Here is a 14,604-nt window from a genome sequence, read left to right on the forward strand (position 1 = left end):
GTGACATTTGCCTGTGGAGGTATGTACACACCAATGACGGTGACTAGGGATGTTCATTTTGAAAAATTTCCATAATCGAAAATCGGGGAAAATTAACGATCAATTATCGATTATCGATCATATTAATAATATATATATATATATATATATATATATATATATATATATATATATATATATATATATATATATTTTTTTTTACAAAATGAATGCCTATGGCAGAAAATACGAAAGACAACGTGTTCTCCTCAATGAACTCTTTATTTCAATGTGTCTCCTCTCCAACACTCTGCTGTCCCCGGCGCATGCCGGTGTGAATTCCCCATGTTTAAAACAGTTTTGTTGGCACAAAGGCCCGTGCCCAGCCAGAAAACTAGAGACTTTATGAAGCTCCACCTCACGTTAGTCGGCTGTGCAATGGAGTGGGGCGAGGAGGAACGAATTCCACCCAAACCTAGTCCGCAATTATTATTATTATTTTTTTTTTTTAAGTAATAACAAAATCGATAAGAATTCCACATGATCGATTCCATTCCTTAACGATCAATTATCGATTTTCGATAACTGATGAACATCCCTAACAGTGACTGATGTGAATTCCCTCGGGCTGTAGTGCGGTACGCACTGCAGCATGACATACTCCAGGTCTGCTGAGCAGTACTTCCCAATGTTAGTGATGTTCACACACCAGTTTTGATTTATCATTAGACAAACGCCTCCTCCTTTTGTCTTACCGGATCGTTCTGCGTCCCTGTCTCCCCTGTGGACGTTGAAACCTGGTATTGTGATGGCATGGTCCGTTGTATCAGGTGTGAGCCAGGTTTCAGTCAGACACAGAACGTTACAGCGCGCTATGTCTTTTTGGAATTGTGCTCGCGCTCTTAGCTCGCACATTTTATTCTCTAGAGATTGTACATTGGCTAGGAGGACGCTGGGCAATGGTGGCTTGTTAGCGCGCCTCCTTAGGCGGGTGAGTATTCCTCCTCTCCTTCCTCTTTTCCGTTGATGTTTTATAAGTTCAGGAAATTCAGTGAGGTCGGGAGCTTGCCAGTCTCGGTTGGGGTGATCCATGCATTCCTGATCTTGATTAGCGCGTTCCTGTTGTATTTGTGTTTGCCGGTGTTGTCTGTGTCTCTGTTGTCCTCCATTGTAGGGAGGGGGGGGGGGGGGGGGGGGCTGCAGCGAAAACAATGGTCCCGCAGTTTAGTCCTCTGTTATGCTCTTTCTTGCAAAAAGTGCAAAGACGCTACTATATACACTATATAAAAACACTGTTATATACAATAGGTATTTACTGTACAAAGCGAATCGAAGCAACAAAATTAAAAACAAAACGCGATTACTCTAAAAAAAAAGCCTATTTGTCTATGAAGTTAACGGAGCTCTCAGCGGGTCCACCTCCATACCTGCCCGGTCACCTCCCTACCTGCCCCATCACCTCCCTACCTGCCTGCTCACCTCCCTACCTGCCTGCTCACCTCCCTACTCACCTCTGTACCTGCCGTAATCCTTATAATCCATATAAAAGGGAGTAAATGGGTCTTGTCTGTGTTTTTGGCCGAGCTGCGTATGGGAGCCCGCGCAGAGGGCGAGCTAGCCTAGGAATTGGAATTGAGCATGCGCAACATTTCTAGTTACTTAACAATCGTTCACCGTCTGAAAATACCTTACTATTGTGTCATGTTATTCTGTCATGTTGTCTCCTTCTGCAGTCTGTCAGCAGCTTCCAGCTGTGGCTTCCTGCTCCACAGTGACACAACCACATCTGCTCAGAGACCGGTCCAGAGTCTGGTCCAGAGTCTGGCAGTCACCGGACTCAACCTGCTGAGTCAGCACGATGACCAGGACCAGGCTGCTGGGACCAGGAGCAACAGGTATAGGTTCAGTTAGTACTGATGATACTGCTCATAATGCAGACTCCTGAATACTGTCAACCCATCTGGAAGTTAGAGTGTGTGCATGTGTGTGTAGGTCGTGTCCCGGAGCCGTCCTCCTTCTGCCTCTGCTGGATTTCCACCTGACCCGGCTGTGCCAGGCGCTCGACTCTCAGAGCCCTGGTGGCTCCAGTCCTGATCCAAGCTCCTTTCTAGGCCGGGGGCTGGAGGAGGCCGGGTTCAGTGTGGAGGAGACGGGCAAGGCTGCTCTCAGGCTTCTCTACCTGCTGCTGGCCCACAGCCACGAGGTGAGTCATATAATAAAATAAAGATTATCTGGTTTTATTGAGAAGACCAACACATGTAAACACACATCCAATTACACCAGACAGGAATTTCAGTCAGAAATCTAATGAAACGAGGAAACACAATGGGTTAAGAACACAAACCATCCATCTTCAGCCTCCAGGCTACGCTCCATCATGAGCAATGACTCTTACCCACTCCACGGCGTGCTAGTCAAACACAGGAGCACGTTCAGTGAGAGGCTGATCCCACCTAGATGCAAGACAGAGAGGCACAGGAAATCTGTCCTGCCTGTGGCCATTGCACTATTTAACGCCTCACTTAAAAGAGCACCTCGGAGACACTCAGTCTCATTAAAGTCTTTCTGATTCTGATTATCTGGAGTCTGGTCATCGAGGTAGCAGTTCCAGCAGGGGGCCTCAAATTTCCCTTTCCCAGGCCAGATTAACCAGCTCTGACTGGAGGATCCTAAGGCTGGATTCACACAGGATCCAGCGCTCTGCAATGCCCCCACACTCTCAATTCATAGTCAACGGCGGTAGTGTGTCCATAGCTTGACACTAACTTTTTTCACCATCGTCCCGGAACCATCCCAAAATAAATCTAAACCGTCCCAAATTTTAAATCTTTGTTTTTCTACATTATTATTAGTTGAATCATTCAAAGTGACATTTAACATGAATAAAACATCATGCAAATGATTAGATGTTCAATCATCAACCTTTTTATTTGAATTCACCTGACGCTCAAGGTCATCTGACGCTCAAGGAATCTCGACGCTGCCCTTGCGGGCCATTCCTTACAGGCCCCCCTACTTAATAATAGTTCCAGTGTGGCTGCGAAAATGTGGTGGCGCGTTGTGTCGAGTGTACATATAATGGCTCGGGGACGACAATGTGGCCCCCTGAACAATTTAGTTGAATAGCCCTGCCTTATGGGATTATTCAGACACATTTGAAAGAGAACTTTTTTCCAGTGCCAACACGCTGACACAAAATAAAAACAAACTGTATAAATACGACTGACTCCAGTCAAACCTACAACAGTTTAGTAGCCTAACTATTCAAGATAGAGAGCGAAGGATGGCAAGAAAGAAAGAGAGAGAGAAAGAAGAACAAGGAGAGAAGACTGAGACTTGGATGTCTTCAGCGAGTCAAGGTGATGCAATGTACAATATAAACATCATGTGCTAAGAATGCTTAGGAATGAAAACAAGTTGGTATGATCCATCTACAATGCCACTATGCGTAAGTTGCATGTTTTCTTCTGTTCCAGGCTTTATGGATATAATTAGATATTGCGAATATAGGATTGTCAAATAACCATTTAACTATATTGCTATCCAGGGACAGACCTACATGTGAAGGTACTTTGTCAAAGAGTGTTTTTCTTAGGTCGTCATAGAATGGACAGTACAGTAGAAAGTGGGTTTCATCCTCTACTTCGCCTAGCTCACAGTAGCCACATAGTCTTTGATCTACTTCTGTTCCAATGTACCGTTCTGCTTCAACATGTAGTGGTAATATTCCAGAGTGAAACTGTGCACACAGAGATCGCTGGCTCTTAGATCGATCATACACAACATATTTTTCACAATCATACACAGATTTAAACTGACAATATGTACGTAATTTCGGTTTATCATTGATTTCTTCCAATCATTTAGTTTTATATTTGATCATGGCAAGTTCCTTGAACATCCCCACATCCACCCTCCGCCTGTGGATGTAGAGATGCTCAAGCCCATGCTCCTGGAGAAGATCCAACATTTCCATTGCCCAATGACCTCCTATTGAGAGATCCCACATGAAGATCCTGCTCGTCATTCTGTCATCTGGCAGGTCAAGCATTCTATTCCACAGGTTTCCACCTGACTTCACACGGTATCCATCCAAGGTCACCATTAACAGCAGTTATTCACCTTATGTAGCCACGCCCATTTGACCCGGTTCTGTGGCCGTCCTACGACTTCCGGCTAAAAATAATAATAAAATAAAATAAAAAATGGCTGCGCTGCTCCAATATCATCTAACTCTGAATTAACTAATAATTTAGCCAATTGTATGTAACATACCAAATAAAAGCAAACGGCAATGTCTAAGAATGCAACGCCATGTAACTGGCTCGTTAAGTCTCGCATTCCAGGGAATTACGTTAACGCCTGCGGGTCTTTATTGACGTTAATGGCTCGCGCTGCCTCGGAGGAGAGAAAACTATCCGAAGCTTTCTTTGTTGGAGTCCAGGTATGTTTTACAAGAAAGTGCTCGTCATTGTCGACGATAACGTTATCTGACCTGGCTAACAGTGGATACTCGCTTGCTTGCTGTGTACCGGCTCAAAGTAGTAGGCTAGGTTATTTATTTTACCCCTTCACTGTCCGCTCCAAAAACAACTCTTTTATTTTGCGCCGTGACTGCCGGAAGTGTTAGGTGGACCCGGAAGAATTTGGTCCACTGTAAGGTCTGAACATAAGGTGAATAGGACTCCTAGAAAATATCTGATTACCCTATTGTGCACGCTTACACTTTTGTTAAAGTATCTGAACCCCCAAACTCCAGAGGAGTAGTCCAGGATAGGATAGGACAGACACATGACTGGTATAACTGGGTATATGTGGCATAGATCATATTTCTTATGATCTTAGTTTTCCCAATGATGCCTCATAAAGCTCTACTCGCCGAGTCTGCCAACACTGATGTCCCGTATAAGAATGACGTGTTCATCAAAGAAAAGTCCAAGATATTTATACTTGTTTGTGAATTCAAGTTTGTTATCGGCGATAACATTATCGCCAAAGCAGAATTGATATTCACTTCTTTTCCTACCACGCCATAACCTCTGTCTTTTTTGGATTAATAGAAAGGTGAGATCTCTTACACCATCCATCAGCACAAGTTAACATTTTTTGCAGGTCGTTTTCATTTTCTGCCATCAATATTATATCATCTGCATGAAGCAGGATGCTCACTTTTACTTCCCCACATGTTATCCCCACTCCCAGCTGTTTTATTTCCTTTGCTAAATAATTTATAAAAATAGCGGAGAGTTGGGGAAAGAAAATCTCCTTGTTTCACCCCTGAGGGTGTGGGGAACCACTCCGTATAATATTCATTTAACTTGTCAGGCCATTTATTTTTATTCTTTTTTTTATAGCAGCTGGTAAGCTGTAGCAGTATTTTATGTCGCCCCCTTTTCATATCAGCTTTTATAGCAGTATTATATGTCTAAAAGTTTCCATTGTACATGCATTTCATCCATCAAAGTCCCAGTAAACAAAAGGATCCTACCTCAATATTTACATTCATCACCATGTAAACAAAAACCATGCGCTTTTAGGTAGCACGCATCAGACTCCGTGTTGCCAGATTGTCTCCAATAGACCTGCATTGCTTGGGCGGTTTTGTGTGCATTTTGGTGGTTTTTGAGCAGTCTTTGTGCTGGAACCATCGCTGTACCTGGCAACCCGACCCAAACGGAGAAATAGCCTAACTGTATCCATTTAATTTTCCATTTCAGTCTTGGTAGTTCAAGGTTCATCAAAGCAACGGACATTTAACTTCCAGAGCCATTGTTTACATTGTTTGGTGTGCGTGCCACTCTGATGTTATAAGCAAGATAAGAGTAAAGACTAGCAAAACCAAGTAACATTACCACGGCTAATGCTAACAAGCTAGCGATAAGGAAACTATGTGAACACATCATGAGGAGTTGCTTATGAATCATCCTGCTCGACTGTCTGCTGCAAGGATTACTATTGCTTCTCCCACAAGGTATTTTATCCTGGCATACATTATAGATGACGCAGGGCCGGCACCAGGATGAAATGACTTAGGGGGCGGTTATAACTGGGGAGGGGCCTGATATTTTTATATCGTAAAACATAGGTTATATACCTGCTATGCCTATTTCTGCACTTCTTAACCATAATAACCTCTGAAAAGCGCAATAACACAAGAAAGACTACTATTCAAAATCAAATAAAACTTTTATTTCACAGCAGCAGATTAAGGCATTAATAGAGCTGAGCTTTGCATAAGGTGAAATGCGGGACCTGTCTGGAGCACTCTGAACATATATGTCTATGAAAAGTCATAGAATAAACAATTGCTGGAAAAATCAACAAAATAATAGCCAGGTTCATTAAATTAAAGAAATAAAGTGATCAGATGCGTTGTCTCCGTCTTTCTCCTCATGGCATGCTGTGTGCTTGGGTGCAGCTTATTTCTCTCTCTCCCCCATTGACGACGATTGCCACTGTAACATTTACTTCTCTGTGGTCTGTGGATTGAGAATAGAGAAGAAAGAATAGAGAAGAAAATGGCAGGCATAGTAATTAGGGACGAAAGTTCAATTCACACCCACGCAAAGCAGGCTGAACCAAAGTGATGTGTGTATCTTATCTTGACTTCTAATCTTTCCTCCGTGCCATTTCAGCACGACGGACAGCGCCGCACGGCCCTATGGCATGAAACTCATCTGTTTATCTCTCCATCCCATTTCTGTCTGCATGTCTGTGTGACATGCAAAGCAACAGAAAAATAAACCTGTTAAATCACCTTTACTGTTCCTCAGTAGAGTTGCAGCCCCCTCTTGGTTTTGTTGTTGAACTTCCTGAGCAAATGATCCTTCCAGTCCTGTTCCCGGAAATGTTTTGTAAGGCAGTAGCCGCAGTCGGAGCTCCGGGGTCGGGGAGTTGTGGTGGCCTTCTGGCCTAGCTTGGCCCGGCCGCTGGTGCTGCTGCTGTTGGCAGGCGCAGCGCGTGTTCGGCTGTGACAATGCTACTGCTACTGGGGCCGCTGCCATCGGCCTCGGATGTCTCTGTGTTTTTTTTTCTTTTTAAGCCACGTTCTGATGTCCATCCTGTCCTGTGCTTTTTGGTTGAGCTGAAAATGAAAGTTGGCGCCCAGCTCTCGGCATGCTCTGTCTGTGTCTGTGTGTGCGTGTGCGTGTGCTTGTGTTTTTTAATCACGTCATGATCACTACAACATGCAGTGAGGTTCACATTTAACTCATTGAGTGCCATGGACGAACATGTTCGGCATTTCAAATAGTGACGTAGAGTGCCAAGGACGAACATGTTCGTCAATTGCGTTTTTTGACGGGGGGATGTCGATCTAAGCCTCTTACATCGCCTCTTACAATATGGGAGCTATTGAATGTGTCTAACCTATTTTACAGAACCCTTAGGTGGCGACAGTGCTCTCCAGATTACAGAAATGTCAGGAATACAGCCTGAAAAAGCCGTGATCAAAGCGAAACCGCTCATGCTGCAGCCCAGAGCCATGTAGATTGCTCTGGCTGCTGCTTGACGGTGCCTGCCAACAGCAATCAATCCGCGCACACAACTGCTCCTCTGCCTCTGTCTGTCTGTCTGCATATAGTTTCTCCACACGATTACCCACCAGAAAGGCAGCACCCGACCCCGAAGGGCCAAACCTTTACCTGCAGTCCCGTTTGGCATTTTCTTGTCGAGCTGTCGCAGCGCTGTCGCGCTGTGAGCCGCTGTGAGCCGCACCGCCCGCAAAAACGGAGGCTCCGAAAATAGACTGGGTGGGTGTGGGGAGGAGTTTGCAGCTCAGGGGGGGAGAGGGGGGTGGGGCACGCAGGCTCCACAGAACTACACCAGGTCACTACATCAGAAAATATTAGCTAGAGTCAGTGAATGTGCTTGAAATGCTGCATTTCACAAAAGGCGGAATAACTCAGCTTCTAGATAGAAATGCATGTTTTTGCTGTTTTTGACCTATCTTCTCCGGCTGATAACTAAAGAACGGAAAATGGTATCAATAAACTTTTTTTTGCTGATGATACAATAGAGTCTCCTTGTTCTTTTTGCGTGTTCGGTGTTTACATAGTAATATCACACAATATTCTGTGGGCCTCGAGAAATCACTGAAAACGCTCTGAAACTCTGGCACTGGGAGCGTCCGTTCTCCAAAAGTGGCTGGCACTCAATGAGTTAATAAATACACCTTGTGACAACCAAAGCATAGCAAATAGCGCTTCCCTGCCAATTCTGAAACAACCGAGCTATGTTTATAGGGGGTAGCCTACATTAACTTAAACTGATCAAATTTAAAGTGAGGGGGCAGAACATTTAACTGAGGGTGCAAAGCCCCCTGGCGCCCCCTTGTGGCACCGGGCCACACTTAACACATTGAGTGCCAAGGACGTCTGTGGACGTCCTAAAAAAAAGTAACGAGGAGTGCCAAGGACGTCTGTGGACGTCCTAAAATCATAATTCATATTATTCCATAATTCTGCTGTTTAAGGTCGTACCTAGCCAGTGAGCATGAATCCCTTCAAGGGATCACACGGCGCCACCTTAAACATCGTCACAGGAGCTGCTCCACCCACCTCAGATCCTTTACTTTGTACAGGAGACAGCGGAGAAAGCCGTGATGAAAGTGGAAACCGATGCATGCTTTCTGCCAGAGCCGTATATATTGCTCTGTCTACAGCGAGAGTGGGCTCGGCTGCATCCGCGCTCACAACTGAGCTCTTATGCTTCTATCTATCTCCACACGATTTCCTAGAAAGCCAGCATCCGAAGCCGAACGGGCCAAGCCTTTTCGTTCAGTCGCGTTTGCCAGCGCGCATCATTTCCTTGATGGGCGCTGGGATCTGTCCGGGGCAAAAACGGAGTCGAGAAAGCAAACTCTGTGCGTGTGGGAGGAGCCCGCAGCTCAGAGGTGGAGAGGGGAGGGGGGGGGGGAGAGGGGTGTGTGGCTGCACAGAAACCACACCACACGCCACCACATCAGAAAACACCAGCCAGAGTCAGTGAATGTGCTCGAAATTAGAGTGCAAAAGGTATTCATAAAAGGGACTATATCTTGGAAAGTAAAAAAAACCGACAGAAAACCCTTGAAAGTGCACTTTTTTGAGAGGCTGTAATTTCATAATGGAACTGTCTAGAAACAAAATTTCTTCTTTGGAAGAAGCAGGAGTGTTCAATGTTTCATGAAAGTCCAGCCCCGTTAATATAGCCATAATAGAAAAAATTCTATATCTGTTTTCAACTGAATGGAAGTGAATCTGGCACAGGCTCCAGACAATTTTACTGAAGTGCTGTGGCACTCAATGTGTTAATGACACCCCTGATATGTTTCAGCATGGTGGTTTCAGTTGTGTTTATATGCGATTAACTCCACCGAAAATGGCTCAACTGTTAACGGTAACGCACTTAACAATAAATTGATTAAAACAATTACAAGGAAAAGCGAGATTTTCCAACAAAAGCAAAAAATACTCTTAAGAAAAAAGACAAATACAGTATCTTGCTTGCAGGGATGAGGTTAGGCGTGCTTCCACCCAAGACAGCCCAGCAGGCTGGTCCGGTGCTCCCAGAGAATGGGCAAGTATAAACTTGAAAGAAAACACTTTAGGTCCAAAAACCAAAGTAGGCCACTGGAGCACACGGATCCTTTTATAAAACTTTTGTATTGAAAGACTAACGTTTCGACGCCATGCGTCTTCATCAGAGTATCACAGTATCTTGCTGTCAGTGCTGATGCACAGACATGATTTTGTCTTAATAATGTGGGTGTTCATATGCAGATAGCAGTGCTAATGAGCTCTCCCTGCTCGCAGGTGGTGGAGGCGGTGCTGTCAGAGGAGGAGCACCTCACAGATGACCAGGTACTGACAGCAACTGACTGCTTTGGTCAACTCTGTTTAATTTTATTTCCCTTCCTCTCCTCCATTCAGCTCCACAGGCCAGACAGCCATTATTCGAGGATTATCAAATGCCGTTGCGATAGTTTGTGAATATCGTGATATTTTCTGTTGTAATAAATATAATACACGAACAGAGGTTCATGCAACTCAGAGGAAATGGAGAAAATCACAGCACCCTGAAGATCTCTGTGTACCACCTTATCCTCTCCAACTTCACCTCTGCTGTCTCAACAGCAGACTTCCTTCTTCATTTCTGAAATCCAGTCCTCTGCCTCCAACCCCAGTAAACTGTTTTCCACCTTCTCCCTCCCCTCCCCCCTCCGATGATTTTGTAATCTTCTTTGCTAAGAAGGTGAATGAATCAGCTCTTCCTTTCATCCTCCAGGCACTAACAACAGTACTCCTGATCCCAAACCTGCTTCTCTGACCCCTGTCCCTGCTGGCCTTGCTTCCTTCTCTCCACTCTCCCCTGAAGAAGTCCTTAAACTTGTCAGGTCTAACCGAGCCACCGCCGGCCCCCATTGATCCTATCCCTTCCTCTCTTCTCCAAACCATCTCCACTGACATTATGTCCCTTTCTCATTCCCCTTATCAATTACTCTCTGTCCTCAGGTATTTTTCCTGCTACTCCAGGGGTTTCCAACCTTTTTTGGTTCGTGACCCTACTTTGACATCACAAAAATCTAGGGACCCCATTGATGGAAGCCTTTGCAGTGACATTATGTGACATTAGTATTGTCACATAATTCTGCAAATTACAAAAAGTACAAGAATACATTTTCCCATCTGATTCGTAAGGAAATACTATGACAAATTTAAAGAATCATCTTCCAACATTAAGTCAACATGGAATACCATCAATCAACTCCTTAATAAGGGAAAGTCCTATACTGCTCTCCCCTCTGAATTTAAAGGGGACAGTGGGTGTACTGACAGCTTAGAAATGTCTTGTGAATTTAATACTTTCTTTGTATTAAATTACTGATGGGAGTTCCTTGCACTACCATGTTTTAACTCACTTTGGTCCTCCCAATGTTACAGAAATTAAGGACATAATTTGTAACCTTAAAAAATCAGCAGCTATCACCTTCCTCTCCTCTAGTCTAAGAAGGAGCGGTCTGACCTCCCTTCCCAGCATGCCTCTCTCTCTGTGTCTGTCTCTGTCTGTCTCTCTAGCCACTTTCACACTCAGATCAGGCAATATTGCAGTTCAGAAGGCCCGCAAAGCTGGCAGCCTCGCCACAGAAATTGCTTTCACACAGAGCCAAGCAGCACCGCCACATTCCCATCCTGGGGTGTGCTTTCAGGTGACACCCACCTCTCCCGGATTGAAATGAGGCGAGGGGAGGAATTTCCACCCAGCTCCTCCTAGCCTAAATTAACATTTTCATAGGTTAGTGTAGCTTAGGCTACTGTATGATGAACGAATTCATTCAACAACCAAACATCGCCGATGTACGCCAGCCAACGTGCAGCTGCGGTCGTTAAGAACATCAAAGTGATAAAACACGAAAGTGTTCTCCACATGCAGCATGGTAACAAGGCTTTCAATATGCATCTGATCGACTTCATGGATCACAGATGCACCATCATGTATTCGGTACAAGGCTAATTCTTATCTTTTGGTTCCAGTTTTTTGTAAAGCAAATTATACCCATGAATTAGCCTAATTAGCATCCGTTCTGAAAGATGACGCCCGCATATCAAACAGCTGCAGTCTGCATAATGTTCGTCGGGGGAATAGTATAGGCTATAAATGCACATGACTACTATAACGTTAGTAGTTTTTGTAAGGGAATGCACAACTGGCTAGCTAGACAGATTGCAGTTCTGGAGCTGGTTTTCAGAGGGAATATCCTCAGACCGACTCGCCACAGTGCCCATTCAGACCTCTGTTCCGTGTTGCCGCTCCTACACTTTCAGGTGGAGGCAGGTTGGAGGGTAATCTGGCGCTGTGACTAGGTCCGCTGGCGGAACGAAAGGCGTAACCCAATTATCCACCAACCTGCTTTCACAACTTTCACATCGGAGACGCGGATCACATTTTCCGTGTATTTTACTGCTTTCAAGGCCGGTGTGAAAGCGACTTTTGTCTCTGTGTGTCTCTCTCTGTCTCAATTCAATAATTCGACAATATGTGACAAAATAACAATACATACAGTGTAATTGTATATAACACAACAATAAACAGGTGATACACTGAGTAAAATAGGTTTTGGTCCGAGTGAAATGTTCTATGGTCTCTCTTGATTAAAATTTTGTATAAGAAAAGAATGGTGGATGAAATCCTTTGGTTCTCATGCCTAACCCGGAAGAGGGCGTGATATTGAGTTTGACTGTCCCTCTCCTTCCTCTCCTCTAGTCTAAGACGGAGCGGTCTGGCCTCCCTTCCCAGAATGCCTTGCTGCGATGCGTGCCTTCCCAGCATGCCTTGCTGCGGTCCGTGTTGAGGCTCTGTGAGGCGAGGTCGTGCAAGCTGCTCCACAATGCCATGACAACTCTGTGTGTGCTGCTGGAGAGGACGCCACACACACACACACACAGGCAGGAGCACACACACACCGGTGTCGGAATGTGTTGTCAGGCTAATTAATATTCTGTTTCTACTGTAGAGCAAGGTTCAGCAACCTAGGGCATGGGTGCCATCTCTGGCACGCAAAGGCATGGCATGGCAGTACACAGTAGCAAATTACATTTTTTTGTAGAAATGTTGAAGTGCCAAATTACCTACTTCACAGCCATTTGCAGTTGCACAGCCTGTTATTTAGGATATTTATGGTAGTGATCCACTACTCTGCCTCTGATTAGTTGCCTTCCATGGGAGCAGAAAGCAGATAAAAAATGCCAGTGCTGAAGACACAGAAGGACCGTGCTGTGTATCTTGTATAATGCTCATTTCGATGTCCTGATTTTGGATGGAATGACATTACAGATCTGTTGGAGATTTAAATTCCGATGTGTGAGTCATTAATCTGGATGTGGCACAATGATTTGACAAGCAAATTTGAAAATGGCACTTCTTATAAAAAAGGTTGCTGACCCCTGCTGTAGAGTACCGCAGCGATGATGTATTTTTGTAGGCCACCCTGGAAGTTCACATCGACTGGTTCCCTCCTCTCAAAGGCAATGGGGTTTTTGTGTGAGGATTTTGGTTAGAGGCCTGCAATTAAGGTCTGTGTTAACAAAAGTTTATGAAACTGAGAACTTTGTCTTCAGCAAGATAATCTTCACAAATGAACACCACTTTGATGATCTTTGAAGCGTAAATGCGACAATATGATGTTTTGCCCTGAGATGCTGGATCTGTACTCTTCGGTCCAAAAGTAGAAGAGCACAGACTAGAGTTGTGCAATGTCAATCAAATAGCCATCGTGATGGTTCCACAGTGAACCAACGTGATGGACGATGGCATTGTCATTGACGGGGGTGGGGGGAATAATTAATTATTTATTAAGTCGCTGCGGTGGTGTAATGCCATTTGCCTACGCCGCTAGAATGCGTTCACATTAACAGGACAGCTGAGCTCTACATGAGACCAGCGGGCTTGGATAGGCTACTAGTAGCCTCTGTGCTAACAGCACAAAGCCAGGCGACTGAAGCAGTGGGGCTGTCACTACCAGCAATTTGAACGGCGCAAAACAAATAACGTTAACGTTACAGATCCTCACCAACATGTGTTTATTGAATTTAACTAGCTGGCAGAAAACGGACTGAATTACTGGCTGATATAACGTTAGATTCGCGTGGGCTTTTGAACCTAATGAGAGAGTTGAGGAGAAATGACTGATGAGTCTCGCGTTGAGGCTACAGCTGCTGTATCTATGGAGCAACACGTGTCACGGTAAGTGGACTTGGCCTTTTTTGTTAAAACTGCACAATTTTAATTCGAACAGATAATTAAACACGATGATCCGATGTAGAATCCTCAGAGGTCGATGGGGGGTCGGCACATCACGATGGTCGATGCCATCGTCCATCGTGCCAACCCTAGTACAGACCTTATAGAGAAAGATTTAATCAATTACTCACTACATACTGTACATAGACTGTGTATAATGACAAGTAAAACATTTGAGTCAAATTGACATTGGATTGAACAAAATTTCTGTATTGGGAAATTAAGTATGAGTAAAAATTGATTATTACAATTTCCTCTCTCTCTCTGTCTGTCTCGCTGTCTGTCTATGTAGCCCCTTTTACACAGCCTGTGAAAGCCGTGATCATTGCGGCATCATTACCACATTATCAGTTCCACCACTGGAGGTAGTATCAACCCCGAATCGACGTCTGTTTAAAAGGGTAACCCACGGGAAGACATGTACCTCAGCTCATTCATTTAAAAGAAATGACAAGAGGATTGAGGGGAAAACAGCTCCAGATTGAAGTTGGACTATCGGAAATATGCATAATAATTAAATACAGCAGTGGAATCAAAGCAATCGGGGGAAGAAAAAAAAACGCTGTTACTGCAGTCTGTCTAGCCTGAACTTGTGCGTTCCATTGCGAAAAACAACGTTATAGTATCCCTGTGCATTTATAGCCTACTAAATAACCTACTGTATATCCCAACGAATCCTTAACTCCCCTACATGAATATTATGATAGGGGCGACATTAGCTCAGGGGGTAGAGCTGTTGCCTGGGAATTGTAAGGTTCCCGATTTGAGGCTGGCTCCTCCCAGTAGGGTGTTGAAGTGTCCTTGAGCAAGACACTGAACCCCTAACTGCTCTAGACAAGCAGTTAG

The 14,604-nt window shown here is 44.5% G+C and overlaps 1 protein-coding gene across 1 annotated transcript in view; it reads left to right on the top strand.

Annotated features, from left to right (window-relative positions):
- Window positions 1–14,604, top strand: part of atrip (ATR interacting protein) — a 117,339-nt gene that overhangs the window by 79,891 nt on the left and 22,844 nt on the right. The window contains exons 9-12 of the mRNA XM_083661634.1: window positions 1,713–1,874; window positions 1,972–2,182; window positions 9,774–9,821; window positions 12,223–12,384. Of these exons, the coding sequence (XP_083517760.1) occupies window positions 1,713–1,874; window positions 1,972–2,182; window positions 9,774–9,821; window positions 12,223–12,384 (583 nt within the window). The remainder of the gene's footprint in view (window positions 1–1,712; window positions 1,875–1,971; window positions 2,183–9,773; window positions 9,822–12,222; window positions 12,385–14,604) is intronic.

Source organism: Poromitra crassiceps, assembly GCF_964638095.1.
Source record: "Poromitra crassiceps genome assembly, chromosome: 27".
Taxonomy (NCBI): Eukaryota; Metazoa; Chordata; class Actinopteri; order Beryciformes; family Melamphaidae; genus Poromitra; species Poromitra crassiceps.